This window comes from Rhyacophila brunnea, unplaced genomic scaffold (assembly GCF_057557595.1).
Source record: "Rhyacophila brunnea isolate RB1 unplaced genomic scaffold, BYU_Rbru_1.0 scaffold_6, whole genome shotgun sequence".
NCBI classification, from domain to species: Eukaryota; Metazoa; Arthropoda; class Insecta; order Trichoptera; family Rhyacophilidae; genus Rhyacophila; species Rhyacophila brunnea.
In genome coordinates, this window is record NW_028233276.1 from 10,961,437 (window position 1) to 10,985,689 (window position 24,253).

Sequence of the window (24,253 nt, forward strand, 5' to 3'; positions counted from 1 at the left end):
CGATCACCTGCGTTTAGGGTAAGTGCCCCTCGCACCACCTCGGTTAGCTCTGGGAAAACCTCGGTTGGATGGGCGTGGGCCTCTCGGCAAGCCACTGACACGGCAGAGTGCTGACGAGTTCCCGAATTCCTTTACGACCAGACTTTGTGCCCCCTTAGTGGTTGATGTAGGCCACCACTGTTTTGTTGTCGATGTGTAGGAGTAATTCTGATCCCCTGAGCGTTTGCTCCCGGGGTTATATGGCTGAGAGTACTGCATACAGCTCCTTTCGGTTTGCAGTCAATGATATACTGGACTGGTTGGTGATTTCCAGAATCTGTCGGCCAAGACTTATTAGGGTTGCGAAATGAATAGCAGAGACAAAAAAGGAAAACGAACGTCAGTCCTGCCAGTCTGCTAAGCAATATGAGCAACCAGAGACATAAATAGTCGAGAAGAAAAGGGGGTAAAAAGGGCCAGCACAGAAGAACACAGGGCAAAAAATACGATCAACATCTCAAGGGACTTCAGAGTCAATAGCAGCCTTTACACACACATTCTTTACCGCATGCTCAGGAGCGTACGCGCCGGAACCCGATATTGAACGCGTAATATCACACGTGTCAGATGTCTGTTGCTACAATTTACATGTCAACTATATCCTGCGCGATAGCACAACGTTTAGCGCATGTTTTGAGGAGCGCGCGCCGGGATTGAGTGTCTTCATTACGGCGTGATCGTGGAAGTCGTTGGAGCGTACAACAATTCAACGGTTTTAGCATGGTTTTAGTAAGAGTGTGTGTGAGTGTGTTATTTTGACAGACTGCATTTTGACATTTAGCTCAAACACAGTTTCGTAAACAAACTATTCTTGAGATAAAACAATTCAATAAAATCCTTCCGCACGCAACATAGGTAACCAAAATATAACGTGTGAACAAGTTTAGCTTTATTTTTATACAAGATTTGACGTACGGCACACGTAAAAGATTAAACGTGGTAAAATGTGTTAAAAACGACTTGACATACGGCACGCGTGAAAGATTGGACGCGACTAACCCTTCTCTTTCCGTTGTTCGCTACGCGACTTAAGCCGCGTTGACACGATCCAAGTACACTTGGACCGAGTGCCATCCAAGTAGACATCTTCATACTAATTATTCCTATCCAAGCTACTTGGACCGCGTCCTACTCATCCAAGTTAACTTGGATAGGAATAAATAGTATGAAGCTGTCACTTGGATGACACTCGATCCAAGTTTACTTGGATCCGTACTTGGACCGTGTCAACACGGCTTTAGACACGATCATTCCCATGCGAAATCGCGCACACGAGGTTTTCACGCAGACAAGATTGTGTGTGCCCGCTAATACCCAATAATATTATTCATCATATATATAGGTAAGTACATACCTAGGTACTATTGCAATATGATGGATTTTCGTACACGACATGTAACATTACTTCAAACGGTTAACTTTAAGTTTAGTAAATTATTCATCTGAATAATTTTCTACTAAATTTGCACTAAAGTTAGACGAATTACGTTATGCCTGTGCTGCATTGTCACGTTATTCAATATCCCCATTGCTATGAATAAGCAAGATGTTGCCATCTATTTGCTTAAATTTTATTGTATTGATTGTTGGCAGCACTGGGTGTGGATATATCGTTTAAATTTTTAAAATAATAACGAGTTGTTTTGAATTTTCATAAACGTCATTCTTGCTGAATTTATTCGCTTTTGTTTATTATCCGACATTTAACGAAGTTCGGTTTAAATAGTAAAAACAAATACGATATAAGATATTGCAAAGCTACAATTCGTCAATGATTTAGTTTCATTTTTTATTGTTTCGGTCTATTCCCTATCCATCTTTCGTAACTGTATAACCGAATCATATGATTCTGTACTATTTTGCGTTTTGTACGGAAGAATAACTAGCTGTATATAATAAAATGACTTATCGCCGGCCCTCCGCTCAGAGACTATCGGAACTCATCGACCCATCAAACCAACAATCCCGAAAGTCAAGGTATACACTCCATCAATATCTAGGTTGCTAAACCAATCGGCATTAGGGATATTTGGCGAAAATAAGATGCTGTATTATAAAAATCACCGAAACAAGTTCCGGTTAATCGTAAGTGCCAGTTGTGTATGAAAGAAACACCAGGCTGGTGAGCCATGAGAGTTTGAATGAAAATTCAAAGTTCCAAGGTACTTTTTTTGCTTCACTTTCATACTTTTTGGCTTCTGACTTCTGACTTCTGAATACTTTCTGACTTCTTCGACATATTTGGGGTAGATTGGTTAGAATGTCAACCCAAAAATGTGTCACCAAGAATAAGTAAGTAATCTCTTATCAAAAATAGAATGCTTTTTAGGTAGGGTTATTAGTGAAAATAATTTAAATTGCTCTTGTAAATTCTTGTAAAATCTCGCAAAGCTCTTGTAAAATCTTGCAAATTGTTACTAAGGTTACCATGGCGAACCCTATGTCGCAGCCACTTTCCCCACCCTCTGTGCACCGCGCAACACAATCCACTTGCTCCTACAATCGCTACGAAAAGGTAAAAAGGGTGAACAGGTGTGCGGGCGGGATCGAATGCAACAATTCTCAACGATTCCTCAGAATCAGATTGCGAGGTGTGGTTCACCGTGGGTGGGCAGTCTATCGCGTATCATGTTGGCTGAATGAAACATTTTTTAATAAATGCTTTATACCAAGTTATGATTGTATCATCACAGACTAGATGCCCCGAAACGGTCATTCATTCCGCGGCCCGGTAGCAAAGGAGGCGGGTCTATGGATCGAGTATCGGGAGTCCAGCCGCTGGAGGGGTTCTGTCTCCCTCCACAGCACTCTTCAATGAAGGGTTATTCCAGCGCATTTCAGTCCAGTTCCAGACATCGCAGTGCCGATTCGGGGAGAGCCACTTTTTCGCATCAAAGGCCGCGTGCAGACTCGGCGCAAAGACCCAGCGGACAGGTAAATTCAATTATTGTATTATTGCTTAGCCTCTTAAATCTATTTCATTTATATCACAGCACAACAAAATTACCGTATATTGTGGTGAAACCAAAAATGCATGCAGGCTAATGTGCAGGTTTCCAATTTTGAAATTTAGTGGGATCTCGATTTTATATGCCTGGAATTCACCATCCCAATATTTGTATGTACTTTCTGCAGTCTTGTTTTATTTTAGTACATTTAAGTAATTTCCGGTATTACGTTTTTATATCCCTCAATTTAGATCTGAAATACATTAAAGTCACAAAACTAAATATATAAGGGGTGGAACTCTTCTTTATTCCTTCCCTCTTATTTTTAAACTATAAGTCGTGGGTTCCAAAGTGTGTATGGTATATTTTAACTCTTTACATTACAATAGTTCGATAGAACGCGAGTATAATAAGTTTGCGGGGTAATTTACATTGAAGCTACAGCGTAGTCAAACCATGTACCTAGTTCAATCAAATAGCCCACTTGACTCTCATAGGGCTAACCGCATTTATCCGTTTTCAGAGTTCAAGCAAGGCTACTGTAGTGAATTAGGTGAATTAGATCTCTTCACGAATCCAAGCTCGACTCAATTCTAATTGATAACTGAAGGCCAAGCATCGCCTTATATAATTGTAAAGGTGACTCTGTCTGTGTGATAACGTTTGCTGCGCGCTATGGTGGGAGCGCCCGAACGGTGCTGCATGCGACGTCTGAATGAGTGAAAGAGAAAGTATTCGAAGGCCCCCATGCTATAAATATTAATTATTTTAACACATTAAATTATATATGTATGTACCTCAGTGGCGAAAGGTGGAGGTAGGCACATTCCGTGCTAAGAACACGCCTGGTGTGTGGACATTAGATACTTATACATTCACTGCTGACCAGTTAATTACCACATTTAATTATCATGCTAATTGCTACACGCCAGGCGTGTCTTTAGCATTGACCGAGTTGTGATAATTAAATGGTCAGCAGTGAATGAGTTTTAATATTCAACATAAATAGTGCACACTAAACTTTGTCAGTCAAACGTATTTGTTTTCATTGAATTAAGACTACAATGTGTAGATAGTGTTTGTTAGTTTTTAAAATTCAATAACACCCTGCCTAATCCATGCCATTGTAGATAATAGTCAAAAAATATTCGTTTATGTATAAAATTTCTAAAGTTATGCCATTAAAGTTAAACCATACATAATTAATTATAGATATTTTTAGATTATGGTTTGGTTAGGCAGGGCTAAATGAATTTTAGAAACTAACCAGCACCATCTGCAGATTGTATTCTTAATTCAATGAAAACAAATAATTTTAATACTATCGACCGAAGGTACTTGGAATCTGAATTTAAATCCATTAGAAAACAAATAAGTATGACTGACAAAGTTTAGTGTGCACTATTTATGTCGAATCTTAACAGCCTACCTCCACCCTTCGCCACTGATGTACCTATGTAAATGCATGGCGGTCATTGAAATTTAAGTTGGAGACGCATTTATTTATATAAATATGCCTGCCAGTATTAAGGCCAAGTTTATATACTAAACAATGGTGGGCAATGTTTTACTTTTCACGCTCTTTATTGTCACTCTGTTTTAGCTCGAATGTAAACGGTCACTTGTTGTGGACATTTTTCATTCCTTTGATGGACTTTCTATCCCGTGTATTATGGTTATTGCACAGCTTTTTCCCTTTGCAAAAAGTAATTTTGAGTAATGTTACAGTCACGATCCCGTTCAACATATGCTTCGATGCGAGAGACACCCACTCAAAAAACCCCCACATCGCGCATGACAATAATGCAGACACCCATGTCCTGCATGTCTACTCACACGGTAAGCTCTGAGACTTGCGCAAGTTAGCACTGCATTTTGTGTAATTCTGTCTTTTTCTTTTGAAAAACTCTTTTAACTTTAGTCTAGTGCAGTGGTCGGCAAACCGCGGCCACATACGGCTCTTTGGCCCCTTGAGTGTGGCTCTGCCACAAATGCCCTCTGCCATATTTGACATGGCTACAAAGAAAATCGGATGACGAAAATAAAGGGCCTACCGACCTGTATTATTTGTCGAATAACATGAAATTGGCGCATAACAAGAAGACACATTTGGAGGGACACTTTACAACTAAACACACGTCATTTAGCACAAAATATCCTATCGATGATGCAAGAAAGAAAGCAGTTGAGTAACTTTAGAAGAGTCAAGAAAAATCATGTTCTGTATTTAATTACCGAATACAATTTTCCAACAAAGTTAATATTGAATGTTTTGTTGTTAGTAAATGGATTTCTAAGAGAGGAAATCAAGAGTAAATTGAGAAGTGGTCTTATTGATGAGAACCTGGAATCATCAATAAGACTTAAAATTAAAAACATGAACTACAAACCAGATGCAAGGCCGTAATTCACATTTAGTGTTTGTCAGTCATTGTCATGATTTAATTTTATGGATACCTTACATACAATTAAATTTTTATCAATAATCAAGTTTTATTCAGTGTACCAATAGTTTAATTAAGACTTAAATCATTAACTACAGTTTATTAAGTTAATAAACAGTGTACCTACTATCACTCCCCTCCATTTTGATATGTGTGGATTTTTCTCAACTGTCACTTTTATTTTTAGTTTTCTTTTTTTATCGTCTGTATTTGGGATGAAGGTGGATAATTGACACACTGGAATGGTTTCGGAAACGACGAGGTTTATTTGGTGTTAATATAAACTATATGGTTACATTTTTTATCATTTAATTCTACGGAGCGCAAAATGTACGCGTTCGCGATTTTGCTGCTTGTCGCGATCTGCCCGCCAAAAAAAAAAACCGTTGGACTCGCGAGCTGTGCACAATGCGACGTTGCCATACGTGTTTTTTTTGGACAATGTTGCCGGTCAGATATTATTTATTAGTGGTATTATACATTATTTAATTATTTTCGCAATCAGCCGTTATTATTTGTTGGCTTTGATACCGATTCGGGCGTCTCCAGGTACACAAAGACACACCCAAATGGGGACCATACGGGGGTGTCACACTACATAGGTATATAATTTCAGTTTAAGAAATTTGGCTCTCAAAAGAAATCTCAATCGTTGAATTGTTGATATTTGGCTCTGTTGACTAATGAGTTTGCCGACCACTGGTCTAGTGGAACACTAGTATAGTAATAGAAGTGAAACAATCACAAACACTCAAGACTTCGAGAAAATCACATATGTAATTACATTGTGACCTCACCGAGAATCGAAGCCGGAGACCCCAGATGAAAGACCAGCACCTTACGCACTGGACTACGATGCCAGCATTATTAGACAGAGCCCTAGTCGGGAATCACCAGGATAGTATTTAGTGATTAGTCCAATCCCAATGGAACCTGATCTATCAGCATTGTTATTGTTATGCCTGTTTCACTTTATTTTGATTTTGTTAATTACATGTTTATCATATCATCACATTATCTGATTGATTATTTTATGATGGCAGGGCGGTCATAGAACACCTTCAGCTGAAAGAAAGACCCGTCACATGTTACTGCAGAAGGCGTCTCAGCCCATTCCCGGCAAAGATAAAAGGTTTGTTTGCGCTTTTAGCTCACAACATTTATACTCTTTACACAATTTATTTTAATTTTTATAATTTTATTACAACATACAATTTGTATTTAGAATAATACATGATATGTCTTTGTTTTATTACTAAAGCAACTATGATATTATCGTTAAATTTTTCTACATTAAATGCCTGACTATTATAGTTTACGCTGCGATGAATGAGTTATGACCCTGATGAGTATCAATAGTAATCCATTGCATCGAGTGATATTTTATTTTATAAAATTGTTACAAGTGCACGTCCAGGATGGCCGTGCGGATGACGTGATGGTCTATAATGTCGTGCGTCTCAGGTTCGAATCCCAGGCCAGGCAAAAAATTCATATGTTGAAAAAAATAGGAAGTGCAGTGTACTCATTTTATGTATGACAACGATCGCATTACCTACTAAATTTCTAATGATCGCTTTGAGAATAGGGTGTTGTCAGACGTGGAATGGCAGAAACGAACTTGCGAGCGGGTGGTGCGCCGCCTGCGATCAGATGAGTCCGCATCACAGCTCATCAAGCCAGGCCCCGCCCCTCTCAAGCCCGTCACTATCCGTCTCTTCGTGGACCTTGTCAACTGCTTCATCGGCCCGCCCAGGTGCCATGTTAACACCGGCAACTATGTCGAAAAGGTAATATCGAATGTTGAAATTCAAATCTTATTTTAATATTTTGTCAGTAAATTTCAATGTAATGATAATGATAATCAATCTAATTTTAGAATTTAAATAAGTCTAAAAAATATGTAGGTAAATAAAGATCCCTTCTAAATTTTAAGCTACAGTATGTAAGCATACCTAAGAGAAAGTCAGTCAGATAGAGCCACGGATAATATCCATACAGCCGATGCGGGGCCCAAACGATAGACCCACTCTCAAGTTGTTACTCTGTGCTTTTATACAATCTAGGTCCTAGATTGATGACCTAGATTCGAGGTCATCAATCATCACAGTGATCTAGTGGAACTGTTTTGTTCTTTTGCCTCTTTTAAATTAAGTTGCTGCAAAAATTACTACACATTATTTATTTTTTCTTATATTGCCTTTCTTACCTGTACTTCGGTACCTAATTTTTTATGTTTATCTATTTTTTTTCCACTCTTATAAGTACTACCTATGTGTATTTTGTCTTTTGATCATTTAAAATAGCTTTCTCCAATGTATTTTTCATAACTGTGTTTAATATTCAATTCAATTGAATTTAATAAAGCTCTTTGTCCGCCTGCTATTGGGACCAACACTAATTCTTTTATTTTCTTTTTACCAAACAAAAAAAAAAAACCAATGGTTTAAGAATTACACTATTCATAGGTATTGGAAATTTCTTAGAACATAAGGTACTTTCTTAATTAGTTTCCTATTATGCAACAATGATTGCTAAATTTGAATGACAAAATACTAAATTCAGTAATTTTATCATAAAAAAATTGAATTTATATTCAAATTCCATTGATTGCTCTCGGTTGATGTATAATATTATTTATTTTGTAGCTGCCGACCATATCTCGTAAGCTTCTTTATCCTGGAACGATGACGAAATCATGGTTGAAGTCAGTGAACGCAACACACACCTATCCGCAGATGCTCGCTTTCCTGTCATACCTCGTCGATTTCACAGATGTCAAGGTACGAGGGTGGGTCAATAAGTCCTTAGAAAAGCCGACAGGTGGCGCGACTAGTACTGTAAGCGGTTTTTTTTCATGCAGCGGCACTACCAATTCAGTATGCTGCGAAGTTTCAATCAGATTGGTCGGGTTGTTGTGTGTTTCTCGTACATTTAAAAAAAAAATTTGCTTGTGGAAAATGGAAAAATGGAAAATGGAGAAAATTGAGTTTAGAGCTGTTATTAAACATTTTAATATAAAAGGGTTAACAGCAAAGGAAATAAAAAATTAGTTGGATTTAGTTCACGGCATATCTGCTCCTTCACTTGCAACTATTTATAACTGGTTAAATGAATTTAAACGTGGTCGTACATCAACAAAGGATGAACCACGCTCAGGACGTCCTGTAGAGGTGACTACACCAGAAATGATCAGTAAAATCCACGATATGGTGTTAAGTGACCGAAGATTAAAGTTGAGTGAGATAATTGAGGTTACAGGGATCTCAAAAGGTAGCGTCATTTCTATTTTACATGACAAATTGGGCATGAAAAAAATTTCTGCAAGATGGGTGCCGCGTTTGCTCACAGTCGACAATAAACGCAATAGGGTGGTGGCCTCTAAAGCCCTGTTGTCGCTCATGCAACGCAATCCGGATGAATTTTTTCGTCGCTTTGTGACTGTAGATGAAACATGGATACACCACTATACTCCCGAGACGAAAGAACAGTCAAAGCAGTGGATTGCGAAAGGCGAACCATGTCCAAAGAAGGCGAAAACCGTAAAATCAGCTGGTAAGGTTATGGCTACTGTATTTTGGGATGCACGTGGAATTATTTTCGTTGACTATTTGGAAAAAGGAAAAACAATAACAGGGGATTATTATGCATCTTTATTGGATCAGCTAAAAAACAAAATTGAAGAAAAACGGCCTCATTTAAACAGGAAAAAAATCCTCTTTCATCAAGACAATGCCCGTGTTCACACATGTTTACGATCAATGGCTAAAATTGAAGAATTGAAGTTCGAATTGGTCGACCACCCACCGTATTCGCCAGATTTAGCCCCCAGTGACTTTTTCCTTTTCCCAAACTTAAAAAAATGGCTAAGTGGACAACGTTTTTTTTCAAATGAAGAAGTCATCGATCGGACAAATGCTTATTTTGAGGACCTTCCGAAAACTTATTTTTCTGACGGTTTAAAAAAAATTGAGAAACGTCTAACCAAGTGTATTGAGCTCCAAGGAGATTATGTTGAGAAATAAAAAAAAAATACAAAAATAAAAACTGTTTTAATGCTTTTTTCTAAGGAATTATTGACCCACCCTCGTATTATTAAATGAATAATTAATTGATTGTGATTTTTGATACAAAAATGAATAGAGTAGCGACAAAAATTGCATTTTTTTATATAGCTCTAACTCAGGGGGGGGCAAACTTTTCGGATGAAGGCCAAAATTCAGGAATTCAAAATGAGCGGCGGGCCGCAAGTAAAATACCATTTTTATATGTACCTACAATATTTATTAACAAAAAAAAAAACAATCTAATGAGTGGAATGGAACTGTTTTACGTCTTAACATTTTTTAAATTCAGGTGTTAATTTTGTAGTCGAGAAAGTCGTTAAAAGATTATAACGTGAATCTTTTTCAAAAATATAATATTGGTCGCGGGCCGCAGAAAAATATGCGGCGGGCCGCAGTGTGCCCGTAGTTGCAGTTTTGCTCTAACTTTATGTAGTTACTAATTTAGATAACAGTATGAGCATGTTTCCCTTATTATTATATATATGGCAGTGGCGAAGACTTGATGGTAAATGATTAATAAATATTTCATTATTCACCTCGGCTTGTAAATAAATAATTTAATTACAAGAATTTATTAATTACAATAATATGCGATCCAAATTTTAATTTTATATAATACAGTCAAACTTGGTTATTACGATCACGGACAGAGGAAACATTCGTTGACATTTTAGTTTATGATTTTCTCCACACATTTATTCACTTTTATATGTGTCGATCATCGTTTAAAAACAACATTTTCGACCTGAAGCAATAAAATCCCACCGATGCTACCAGGATTGGATTACGTTTATGACACTAGTTAAGTGTCTAAGTACCTAATTGGTGTTTTCGCCGACAACATTGAAAAAGTATCCACGCAAATGGTTGACATTGAATGTAAAAAATCCAAGCTTTGTGAAGTCAGTAGGTACCTACCAGCGCCGGCGGCTCAGCACTTCATTACAATAAACAACTTCTTTTGTAGTTTATGACTGCCATGCTTGTTTTGGGGAAAAATTTTAATTGTGTTTTTTTGTTAGAATTGCGACTTTTTGTCTTATGTGACCGCTCATTTAAAAATACCTATTCTCTGATATAACGAGTAATGCTTATAACGAGCAAATTCAGTCAGTCCCATCTTCCTCGTAATAACCAAGTTCAACTGTATTGAATTACACAAAAAGTAAGAAATTCGTATGGGGTTTTTGCGTAGATACAGTTTTTAAATGAATACTCGATGACAGATGAAACAAAATTGCGGAAGAATTACAACTTTCATATAATGTTCGTCTGATTTGATTGAATTTCAGTTATAAGTCATTATATAAAATGTCCAAAATAAATCCAGGATATTGTTATGTATAAAATGTTGTAATTATGATTTAGATTTCACACTTACAAAATAAAGAATATCATTTGAAAGTATGTAATGAAAGATAGATTATAAAAGCTAACTTGACACCTCGGATGTCAGCCGCTTACATGAGACGATGATAATACAGGGTGCGGCTAATTGTGTCAGATTGGCGCATAATCTATCGTACCTACTTAAAAGAAATCAAAACTACCAACTATAAAAATGCCGATCGTAATAATTTAACTTGTGAAAGAATGAAATCTAAAATCAGAATTATGTAACAGGTTAACGCTTCGCAATGCAGGCGCCATACTTCAGGATCGAACTGAAGTAAAATAATTATCTGTAAAAAGGACAATATAAATTACAGCCAGATGAAATCAAAGACGATTGGAATTTAACATTAATATAATATGGAAATTTGCATCTACATAAATTTAGTAACAAGTAATAAATAATCAAATGAAATAAGTTATTCTAATAAATAGATGCCTAAATTATTTGAACGAACGAAACGGATAGCTAAATAATTACTCTACAAACTTGATGGAACTACATTAAATTTAATAAATAATCAAATTAAAACCAGGGTAACACAGGGATTGCTCCAGTTGCCAGTTAAGCGTCAATTACATTGAGCTGCTTTATGAGCTGTTTGTTGGCGAATTTAATAGCGGGCGATTCAGCTACTGTGTTTACGATGATGACACACAAAACTTTGCATTCGCTGAGAAGCCACAAGCCAGCGACTATTTTGACAGAACGTAGTTCGTTTTTTTACCGGGAGGTTGCTACTGCGCAGACGCAGTAGGCCCACACGCCGGCGTGTAGCGTGTAAAGTTGACCGGCTTTCAACTTTTCTCGGTAGAGTGTTTACAATCTGCTTGTTAGCTTGTTCGATGATTACACTGGGCAACTTTACAGGCAGATTGTAAACTCGCCAACAAACAGCTCGTAAAGTAGCTCAATGTAATTGACGCATTAGGTGACGTCCATTTCGGAGTCAACTTCTTCCAAGACGTCAGATGTTGGCGGCGGTGGTGATACGAAACAGGTAGATTCCTGACCGAACAGCGTTTAAGTTAGTTTTTTTCGGAAATTCAAACGGCGCCAAACTTGTCAAAACGACTCGCGACATAACTCGTCGAAAGACAATTCGGTGTGCCCAGTCGAATCAATGATTATTGTAGGTGATGTTTATAAAATAGAGGTTTTTTTAAACATAACAATATAAAAACATAATGGAGGTCTAGCACAATAAATAAAATTGGTACACAATATATTATCAAATATAAAAAATAATTTTCTGATATGGCGGTTCATGGTCAGATGTGACTAATCTGCCATTTTTTTTTCTGAATCTTAGGTCATAAAACTATAAAAGGCTGTAGATTCCATGAAGATATGGTCTGTTGAATTACAGATTTTAATTTAGTATTTTAAATTGAATTAACATATAAATAGCTGTCAATTAAATTATTTTTGATGTTTTATGTGTTTTAAAAATCTGTGCATTTTATCAAATATATCTGATGTCAACGGAAAAAAAAATATGCGCGTTCAATGTTGATTGTTTTTTTCCAGACAATGCAATACGAGAGAGGGAGAGAATATTTTTTTTATATCATGTTAGCAAGTATAAGCGAAATGTAAAATAATATTGTTTTTATTTTAAAATGCAGTTTATTAATAATTTTCGCAGTTGCTACTTTGAAGGAAAACACAAAAAATATTGTACACACTTGCCCCTTAAATATGTAGTATAAATTTAATTATTATACTAGACACTTTTCACCGATTTTATCAATGTACAGTAAACTTTTGTAATATCATTGATTTTGTATGGTGTTGTCATTAGTTGGTAGTGTATACCTATTTATTCATCCGAGTGATATCTTATTGAACATTATATAATTTTAGAAAAACACTAACTGAGAGAGTATATCACAACCAATAGAAAAAACTTTTTTGAAAAAAGTAAGCCAACCGGTCAGGAATCGAACCCGGCATCTCCAACGGGTAAACGCCCCAAACTCGTCGCAATCAACCATTATGCTACGGAAGACATACTAATGACGACAATACTTAAGCTATTGGCTATTAAATACCTACCACTCAGCGCTCTTCGAAAACATGGATATCTTATTATTATTATAATTTCTCCAGCTCCATAAGTATAACAGAATTACTGTCCAAGTGTGCACTATTTTCATTTCTCTTTCCACTTATAGCTATACTATTTTTGTAGGAATACATTGCAGACACTATGGACCTAGAAAAGATATACGGCAACACCGAGCGAGGGCAGTTGTCTCTTTTGCGACACGAATACTATCTCAAGTGCTGGTTTGTGTAAGTAGTTATTTCATTTAATTATGCTTTTATGTATACATTCACAGTAACAAAGTGCATTAGCCGGATTCGGATGAATGCAGGTTTGAATCCCGCTTGACAACAATATACGATCTGTATACATATACGATCAATATACCCTCATGTATTTTTTTTGTATTTTAGTTTTCAGGATTTTGGAAAATTTGATGAAACTACAGCCGAATATATTGCGCAACTTAAAGAACTGCGGGGCATTTCGGACGAGAATGTTATGGTGTTGCAAAAAGAAATCGAAGGTAGCTATATATAATTTTATGTATAATAAAACTTGGCGATATTAACTTTATTTATTTTACAAATAGTGAGCTAATTGTACAGTCCAATTAACAATATTTAAACATAAAGAGTAAATACAAAAATCATAATACAGTACACTCTCAGTAATCCGCCGCTCGATTATCCGACAACTACTATAATCCGCCATTATTGTTACTAGTTGCTAGAAATTCATCAAGATATATCATATTCTTATCACAATTCTTAAAAAATTCGAAATCAGTGACATTAATTTTATAAGGTTGAAACAATAGTTTTTAAATTATTTTTTTGTGTAGTATTTACATAATATGTCCAACATTAAATTTGCTTTGAAAAAATAGGCGGTACCCGCCGCCGACCGATATTTTAAAATATCTTCCAGGATACAAAAAGGTTCGGAACCCTCAATCTACACAATAATCAAAGGTGATGTTTCTAAGGAAATTACGGTATCTTCCAATAAGGCGATGATATATGCGCCGTCCTGTACGTATTATGATATGTTCCATTTGCGTAATTTTGATCAGCTAAGGTGATGTGGTTCGATTGATCGCTTCGTCGCAGAGTTCTAGACTGCAAATATATTTATTTGATGGACGTCTATCGAAACTGCCTGTCTTTGAAATGTTCCATGTGTTAAAACAGATTTGCGATTGGAGGTGAAGGGACCGGACGCGGCAGAGAGGCGGCGAGAGGAGCAGGAGCGGCGGAGCGCTCTGGCACTCCTGGAAGAAGAGATCCGCCTGCGCAAGCAACGGGCCACCGACTTGCGCCACCAAGTCCACAAGACTGTCACGGAGCAGGACGCTCGCAAGGCTCGCCTCAGCTTCGCTAAAGACACCACTCGCCTGTTGGAGTGAGTGAATAATATTATAGATATATTGATAGGTTGATAGACGAGAGCGTTCCCCCAACAGCGAATGATGTGAGTTCGAATCACACTCAGTCCAAAAATTTTCCTACAGTATTTTCTGTGGTTTTTTTAATACATATTTTATATGTATTATATATGCAGGGCATTCATTATAATACCTGCCTCAGTATGAAAGTGATTGAAAATCAAAAATATTTTTTAATATGGTCTCCTGAGAGTGAAATGCACTTTGTCCATTGTTCCTACAACAGTGTTAGCCCTTTTCAAAAGAACAAAAATTATTCTAAAATCCAGACCCTCTTCGCCTCCTTGACTTTCTTACCACTTGAAAAGCGATGTCCAAAAAGGTTGTTTTCAAAAATTCATACAGGAAATAATTCGATGGACCGAGGACATAATTATAAATTCAGTGGTTTTGCTGAAACCCACATCCTCAGTTGGCAGCTTGTACATTTGTAGACGAGTGCATCGGCGGGTCGCCATGAAGGAGCCGCCCGCTTGATGTGAGCTTTCCACGATTTCTCTCCTTGACTCCCGCAAACCTGTCATTCTGTTAACAGAACTCTTTCCTGTTACGGTTGTGATATTATGTGACATCAAAGCTAGTAGCAAAAATCCTTCCTTTTCACCGAAAGCAGTCACCGTAACCTAACTAGCAGATTTGATATTAGAACATAAATTATAGGAAATTTTCTGTAGTTTATTTTACTACTTCTTTCTTTTCTTCTTTCGACCATGTCCGATCCTAATAGGATCATATGGGCCTCCACAGAGTAGAGTTTTGTATTAACAGATTTTGTTTTTTTTATGAGAAATGGATGTCAGCCACTTGCTCAACCTATTAGGTCCATACCCTGCCAGACACAAAATTGAAAAACAATATGTGTACTTGCCAGACCCAGGATTCGAACCTGGGACCCACGGCGTTTACTAATTCCTTAATTAATTTTACCATAAAGTACACCAGGCAAGAGTTATAATCAGAAAACTATGGCGCAAATGAAAAAAATCCTAGGTGGTAAACTTAAAATTCGAAAAGAACTCCCCAAAATAAATTAAAATGTCAATATAAAAACTCCCGCGAAACTCCCCAGGTAAACCCCTTTGTCATGTCAAAATATGTAAAGTCTGGATGCTGGACTATTAATGATTGAGTTATGTATAACAATAATTGGATATGAACTTCATTATAATTTAATTGTGACTATGTGATGTATATAATGCTCAGTTCTTCCCACTTCTTTATAATGTTTGTTGAGGTCTTTGCAGTATAGGGGGATTTTGCATTTGGACAATGACAGTTGCTATCGGTGGACGAGTGGAAATAACTTTGTCCGTGTCTCTCTCTCCAGGGAAGAGGTGAAGAACTTGCGGGCTCGTCTGGCGGCACAGGGGATGTCGGTGCAGGAGCGAGCGGCGATGGTCTCTCAGACAGAGCGCGTCACGGCCGCTGCCGACTCCAAGAAGGAGCTTTTGGATGAATTACAGAAGGTAGCCATTACTTCCAATATGCCTGATGTATCCAATTATTGAATCATGCTTACGGCAAGATTTTTATCTTTATGAGTGGTTCTCAAAAAACTATTGTAAATTATTCTCCCTCGCATCAATTTAACAGTTATAATATTCCTAATACTATTAGAAATAGCAATCATTATTCCGAGTGTTGGCGTAAAATAGGATACAATAATAATATTTTGACATGAATGTGTGGTATCTGCCCTTCTACGTGTGCATGGTTCAATTTATTGAACAAAATATATATAAGTACGATAATATAATATTTATAACATTCAATTTAACCATTTCCAATGTGACAGAGAATTTAATCTCTTGCTTTCCTATCGATTGACATAAACTAACATATAAGCTCGGGTACAGTGACAAGTCTTATTAACACTGACCAAATAGAATAGAGATGCGTGACATTGTCAACCTCGTCGCATGACATATCAGGTCTGCGGATCTGTCAAGTCCGATATGCGACGTTACATCTGTTAGAGCAGAATTATTGTTGGTGTATAAAAACTAACTGAAAGTTTATAAATTGGTTATTTTTGTTGCAGATGAGTTACAAAAAGGATATTGAGATGGCGAAAGTGCAAAAGATGGCGTTGACTGCGTGCAACAATTTCAATCGTTCTCTCATCTCTATCGGATTATCTGTTGGAGAAAATCTATGCAAATATTCCTTGGAGGAGAGGTCTATCTTGAATATTACATTTTTCATGATAATTATATTGTTATTGTTTCTAAATTATTGTATGTTTGGAAGTAAGCGTTTTGTCGTAAAACAGTTCAGTGGAACACTGCCAAAATAGTGTAAACACCAGAACATCACAAATTGACTCACAAAATTGTCGTCCATGATAAACTAATAAAGGCATTTAGTTTTTCTACAATCAAATGAATATTTTTTAAATAATCATAAAAGCTTAAGGTGAATTCTTTATAGATACATATCTATGACCATATGACATTTAATTACATCTAGTTTTTGTTTAGTAAATAAATTATACCCACGATGGCCGAGCGGCTCAAGCATCGGCCCATAATATCGTTGGTCCGAGGATCGAATCCCGGGTCTGGCAAATACACATTGTTTTTCAATTTGTGTATGAGTCCAGAGTAAGGACCTAATAGGTTGAGCAAGTGGCTAATGTCCATGTCTCGTAAAAACAAAAATCTGTTAATACAACATCTGTTCTGTGGAGGCCCACTTCGGATCGAACATGGTTATTTTTTTATTTACCTAACAAATAACAAAAGCTAATATAAAAAATGCTGAATAATCTAAGTGAAGAAATCTTCACGTTTGCGGTATGATGCCATGAATTTTCTAAATGCAACAAAATTTGCCGACCCAACAACTGGTTGGACCGAATTGACCTTTCCGTACATATTTCAGGACATTGCCAAAGGATTTGGTTTGCATCCTGTAATTCTCCCCCATAGGGAAGTGGTGGACAGGTGACAAGTCTAGTCTCATAAAGCCTGTCAGCAAAATGACTCCAGATGAGTCCAGCCAAATTTTCTCAGTCCAAAAATGTTTCGGTGATGCCAAAAGTTTTGTTCAATTTGATGAACTTATTCTTTATTTGTTTCATTCAGAGAACTGTTGGCCGGCCAGACGCCCAAAAGCATTTCGGAGGCGAAGGAAATCCTCGACCGCATGAAATTGGAAGCGGAGGCGAGACTTCAGGCGGCCCGTCACAACAAAGATGAGGGGGCTTCACAGAGGCAGCAGATTAAACTTAAAATTGTGAGTTATAATGTCAAGATTTTCACCTCAAAAGATTTTTCAAGACATTTTCGGTCTTGTCGTTATGTTTGCACCAGTATTGATGCATATTTTCACGTCTCTCACAAGGATATGAGAAGTGCAACTCCTTTAAAATGTCCTCTCTCCAGCAAATGTCGCATTCCGCTGTCCGCATAGCTGAAGGCCACATAAAGCATCTTACGAGTAGGATGGTCCTATACCTCTTTTTCATTATCATGAATTGGTTATTGAATTTTTTTTATCTTAAAATTCAGAGCTCCAGTGTCCATCTCTATGCGTTTAAGGATTGCATTAACTAGGAATGTGTGCGGTCAGTATAGCTACTATTATCTTTGTTATGTCAAACTATTCATGGATTTGTTAAAAGGTGATTTGAAAGTGAGAAAACATAATATTAACCGTGTTTGCTTCATATAATTTTTAATTTTTTGATCAGGGACCCTAGTTCTGCACGCAAGTGATAGTACTGGCAAATCTTTCCCAGATCGTGTCGTTTTCAGTAACAGCACTGCTTTTTTTGTCTTCTTTGATTAGGAGTCGGAGCAAGACCGTCTGAAGACGTTGCAAGCGGAGAATGCTGCACTGGAGCACAAGTCACGGGACATGAGGCGGAAACTGGCTGCCGAGGTAGCGGCGCTGCGGGCCGATGCCCAGGCTTTCCGTCAGGAGGCCACGAACCTTGTGGAGGAAGCCAACCACCAAACCGAGCAATCTTCTCACCAACTGTCATACTGGAAAGATCAAGATACCAAGTGAGGATTTCTTTGTCATTATTCCTTTAACAGACCTGATAACTTATTAGTAACCAGCGAGAAAGCCCATCTGAGGATCTGCAATACTACTCTAATTGATTGAACACTCAAATAGATGACTTTTCACTTTTCAATATTATAACTAATTTTTCAGAGTATAATGAATTTTGAATATGAGGGCAAAATATTTTCATTCAGTCACTAAGGTTTTGCTATAAATAATAATTTACTTTGATCATATTTTCCCCAATGAGAAGTATGATTTACACCAACTCATAATGCAAGGAAAGGTAGAGGGCAGCAAAAGTGTAGGTAGAAAGAGATTCTCTAGGCTACGCAATCTTTGTAAGTGGCTCTGTCTAAGGCATTGGGGATCTGTTACGACTGGCCCAGGATAGGGAGGCATACTGCCAGTCAGTTGCGAACCGCACAAGTACGATAAAAGAGAGCATCAGAAAGAAGCAAAATGTATTTTTAAATTGGAACGCTGCTCAGTAGCCTGCAACGGTTTTTTTGCTTTACCGCATTAATATAAAATTAAATATTAGACTGGCGGCGTGTTGGGATAATTACCCCAATCTAGATGTTATCTTATTATAGTACCTCTGTATATACTATGTTCTTAGTGTATGTAGAGCAGTGATGCACAAACCGCGGCACAAAATGGCATTTGTTGCGGCCCAAAATAAAAGATAATTCTAATTTTCTATATACATAGTAAGTTCTATCGTGAAAATATATATGTACGTAGTGCAGAGTGGAGAGTGCTGATAACTACTCTCCAACAAGTAGATTTAGGCAAAAGCCGGAAGGCGCTGTTGTCGACTAAATGGGAGGAGCTTGTAGTTCACAGTTTTCACGCGTAGCCAAGATGTTGTTCGAGTATAGTCCTAAATATTCCAAATTTCAATTTGCTAAGGAGATCCAAGTTATATTCTGTGTAGATCCCATTTTATTTACATTATTTTCTTTTTGTTTTACGGACAGATCTAAACGTCAAAATTTAACTAACTGCATAGTGTCTGCCATAGTCGGTATCAAAGTATCATAAGAGGCAAGAGGTCAAGGTTTTTTTGATGAAATGGAGTTTGTCTTAAAAGTTATTTTCCTTAGATTATTAACGATATGCAAATATTTATTTTGATTATGATGTTTTATGATAAATAAATAGTTTACGACTTTGCAAGTAATATGAAATAATAAAAAAGAGAATCACCCGTCGGTTCCTTTATGTAAAATAATTTCTAGCGATTGTATGAAAAATGTCATAAAGAAGGAACCGACTGTATGATTAATTAATATCCTAAGATATGTATTACTGCCTTTTATATTCTTTAACTGGTAATAGAGATATGTATATAAATAATTATCACAGTGTTTAATAGTTTTCATGTTCACAACATTTACATAAAGTGGGTACCTAAAGACATGTACAGACTTTGAAGCTCAATATCTCCATTTAGTAAATTTTCAGTTGGGTCCTTTATGTTTATTTCAATCTTGATTTATTATAGAATGATATCATTAAGATTACATACTCGCTAGTAAAATCTTGCTACATATATTGCATCAAAGGCCGAAAAATATTTTTTTTGAACTGGCAAATTCGAGCAGTACGCACGTTCAGAAACGGATTTCATTAATAGGACCCAAATATTAGTTGTCCGTAATATAATTTATTATTATCCATAGCACTATAACTCAGTACGGGCCCCGGCTCGCCTCGATGTATGCTCTAATTTTTGATGATGTGTTGCAGATGGCAGAAGAACATCGATCAGCTGATCAACGAAGAGTACTCGGTGCGTGATATGTGTGATAAGAGGGCCCGAGTTCTCATCTCGGAATACATTAAACATGCCAAAACTGTCTTCAATTTGTGAAGTTTATTTCCAGCAATTGTTGGGTGGGTTTGTACAAAATAATCTACAAGAATGTGACACTTCATTCATTCAAACACAAATAATTCAAAACATGCTGTAAATTGAATGCTTTCCTGTTGAAAATTACGTTCATACAGAATTCTACCTATATGTAAAGGTGCATTTAGACCAAGCGAGCGAATGTTCATTCTTCCTCCAGTCTTCGCCACAAAGCGTTTACGTCGAGAGAATTTCGCTGGAGTGGGGAAGAACGAACATTCGTTCGCTTGGTCTAAATCCGGCCTAAGTCGCAATAATATAATTATAATTATATGAAGGAGTGATTGGAAGGGTGTTTTTTTTTGAAAAAGTTACTGTTAATTGTAGGCCTAACCTAAAGTATTTAACTATAAAAAAAATAAGCTAAAGTAGTCAATAGTTTATTAAGTATTATTAATTCAAGGTGCTGGAATGTTATCCCTAGTCCACTAAATGATTTCACAGTGGGTAAAATATCATAATTAATGATATTTTAATGTTTTAATGTTTCATCGTTGTCACTGTCTCCTGTATGGGTAGTAGGGTAGTAGGATACTTAAGAATTTCGTCATAAAATATCTTGTATTGTTCAGGTATGTAGGGGATGACTTTTCAGATGTTCTGTAACTTTTTGAAGTTGATTCGAACTTTCCCACCATAATAATATGCTGCTAACGGTGGGGAGCTCCACTTGATCCTGTTTCATCAATCGGAATGTTCCATTAAACAGACCGTCAATGAATTCCGATGCTTTGACGCAACCCTTCATCTGCTCAATGTAGGTGAGATGTCTGTACTTGCTTATACTGAAAGTCAGATTTTTCTTCTCAATATCTTTACATATTTTCTTGAAGAACTTTGGCCACCCGTCCTTGAAGTCGAGAATCTGATCATTTTGAAGTGCGGTAGGAATTGCATTTCCGGGGAGTTCGAATGATGTCATCATAACAGCTTGGGGAGTAAATCCTATCCAACCCCGAACAGATCGTTTCATCACTGAAAAGTTTCTATCACATGGCAGAAAACTGTGTCCTCTGATCGGATAATACTGTTGAATGACAGAGAATCTCTCATTTATGGTTAGTGTTGAAAACAGCCTTGTTAATGTGTGGTTCCAATTCTGACCAGCACATACATCGCTAAACACATAAAGAGTTTAAACTTTTTCAGGGATTTGGTTAATTTAGTCCAGTACTGAGCTACATCTTTGTTAGGGCCTCTATGAGCTTCGCCTCTGTAAATGTGTAGAAAACTGAAGAATCATTTCCGATATTATGAATATTAAAGACATAGTACCATAGCTTACGCAGGTAAAGCATTTCCTGTACTGGCATAAAAGGTAGTGGAAGACTTTGCATAAAATCAAAAAACGATAGCCATTCCTCTCCTTGCAGATTACGGTGACATCCTGAATCTTTTTGTAAAACTTATTCGCTCACCTATTGTGAACTAACATCTCACCGACTGCGGCTCTTTTTGCCACCTTGTTAAAAATCGACGGTTTTAGTTTAAGTCTTCACAGGTCGAGCAACCATCTACTTGTGGCCTACCAAATCGGTAGCCATAGTTTTCCTTGTAATGTTTTAAATAATACTCATATCCATATCAGGATGCTTCTCAATGAAGAGCTCATGCATTTTGAATAATCAAACCTGAATCTAAATAAATAACTGAAGCAAACGAGTAAGGTAGGTAATTCTTTTTTCCGGAAATGAAGATACGAGGGTGGGTCAATAATTCCTTAGAAAAAAGCATTAAAACAGTTTTTATTTTTGTGTTTTTTTTTTTTTTTTAAACATAATCTCCTTGGAGCTCAATACACTTGGTTAGACGTTTCTCAATTTTTTTTAAACCGTCAGAAAAATAAGTTTTCGGAAGGTCCTCAAAATAAGCATTTGTCCGATCGATGACTTCTTCATTTGAAAAAAAACGTTGTCCACTTAGCCATTTTTTTAAGTTTGGGAAAAGGAAAAAGTCACTGGGAGCTAAATCTGGCGAATACGGTGGGTGGTCGACCAATTCGAACTTCAATTCTTCAATTTTAGCCATTGATCGTAAACATGTGTGAACACGGGCATTGTCCTAATGAAAGAGGATTTTTTTCCTGTTTAAATGAGGCCGTTTTTCTTCAATTTTGTTTTTTAGCTGGTCCAATAAAGATGCATAATAATCCCCTGTTATTGTTTTTCCTTTTTCCAAATAGTCAACGAAAATAATTCCACGTGCATCCCAAAATACAGTAGCCATAACCTTACCAGCTGATTTTACGGTTTTCGCCTTCTTTGGACATGGTTCGCCTTTCGCAATCCACTGCTTTGACTGTTCTTTCGTCTCGGGAGTATAGTGGTGTATCCATGTTTCATCTACAGTCACAAAGCGACGAAAAAATTCATCCGGATTGCGTTGCATGAGCGACAACAGGGCTTTAGAGGCCACCACCCTATTGCGTTTATTGTCGACTGTGAGCAAACGCGGCACCCATCTTGCAGAAATTTTTTTCATGCCCAATTTGTCATGTAAAATAGAAATGACGCTACCTTTTGAGATCCCTGTAACCTCAATTATCTCACTCAACTTTAATCTTCGGTCACTTAACACCATATCGTGGATTTTATTGATCATTTCTGGTGTAGTCACCTCTACAGGACGTCCTGAGCGTGGTTCATCCTTTGTTGATGTACGACCACGTTTAAATTCATTTAACCAGTTATAAATAGTTGCAAGTGAAGGAGCAGATATGGCGTGAACTAAATCCAACTCATTTTTTATTTCCTTTGCTGTTAACCCTTTTATATTAAAATGTTTAATAACAGCTCTAAACTCAATTTTCTCCATTTTCCATTTTTCCATTTTCCACAAGCAAATTTTTTTTTTAAATGTACGAGAAACACACAACAACCCGACCAATCTGATTGAAACTTCGCAGCATACTGAATCGGTAGTGCCGCTGCATGAAAACAAACCGCTTACAGTACTAGTCGCGCCACCTGTCGGCTTTTCTAAGGACTTATTGACCCACCCTCGTATTATAATATGGTCATCTATTTTTACATGGTCGCATTAAGTGTATTTACACATTTTTTGTGTCTTCCTCTCATATCAAAAGGTGACCGATGCGTTTCAAGTAGTTCGGTTAGACGTTTCCCAATTGTTAATTAGAGCCAAAAAAATATATATTTTTAATAAACGCCTATAAGAAAGTACACATAAGATCATATTATATTTTTTTTATTATCTAATTCAATTAAAGGACTTCTGGAATATGTAAAAAAAAACCTGTTCAATTAAATTTTTATTATAAAAACAAATAGTTTGGATTTGTATCCTTTTGCCCCATACATTCTGACATTTTCTCACTGTGGATTTAAATATACATAACTACTTTGTTTTTGTAATCTTCCAAGCCTATAGAATGGATAATTTGGGGGTTTAAGGGTTATACCTGTTACATTTATTGTTTTCAATCGGGGGGGGGGGTACCTAAAGGTTTTCTTGGCTATTTCTGTAACCGAATGGACCATGTCCACTTCTACATTGATGAGTGTGACCCCACTGGTCTACATTGATGACTACAAGTTTACTTTTTATGATAGCAATAATAATAACAATTTATCATTTTTATCTGCCCGAGTTGAGAGTTGATCCCCTGTTGGATGAAGGCCCTCCCTCGTTCCTTCTGTACCTATTTAGCTTTGGATCATCTGGATTGTCATTGTGCTCTCTTCATTTTACTTCTTCCCTTGATGTTTCCGACCGGTTAGACAGATCATTCTTCTTAAGAGATAATGCAGTTAAATGTGGTGTCGGTTGTAGGAATCTGAAAACTGCTCAAAAGAAATTTCAATGTCGAAATAAAAATTGTTATGGTTAGGTGACAACAAAAATTTCTTAGACTGAAAAAAGATGCCGGTTGATTTGTGAATAGAGACTAATTTTGCTAGATCGGACATTGGA

General features: G+C 36.9%; 1 protein-coding gene across 1 annotated transcript; it reads left to right on the forward strand.

The window, feature by feature from the left end:
* The first annotated feature begins 1,648 nt into the window (after positions 1-1,648).
* LOC147065200 (uncharacterized) lies at positions 1,649-20,608 on the forward strand. The gene is made up of 14 exons (XM_085956674.1): positions 1,649-2,016; positions 2,733-2,973; positions 4,716-4,826; positions 6,475-6,563; positions 7,020-7,221; positions 8,080-8,214; positions 13,086-13,189; positions 13,355-13,467; positions 14,135-14,345; positions 15,716-15,854; positions 16,430-16,566; positions 17,475-17,625; positions 18,181-18,398; positions 20,158-20,608. The coding sequence occupies exons 1-14, from the start codon at positions 1,940-1,942 to the stop codon at positions 20,279-20,281; spliced, it is 2,052 nt and encodes a 683-aa protein (XP_085812800.1). The 5' UTR covers positions 1,649-1,939; the 3' UTR covers positions 20,282-20,608.
* Positions 20,609-24,253: the final 3,645 nt, after the last annotated feature.

Excerpts from the sequence above, each read along its gene's own strand:
- LOC147065200 (XM_085956674.1), top strand. The coding sequence starts at position 1,940 with ATGACTTATCGCCGGCCCTCCGCTCAGAGACTATCGGAACTCATCGAC. Across the intron at positions 13,190-13,354 it reads TATCTCAAGTGCTGGTTTGT|TTTTCAGGATTTTGGAAAAT; the intron begins GTAAGTAGTTAT and ends TTTGTATTTTAG. Across the intron at positions 17,626-18,180 it reads AGCAGATTAAACTTAAAATT|GAGTCGGAGCAAGACCGTCT; the intron begins GTGAGTTATAAT and ends TTCTTTGATTAG.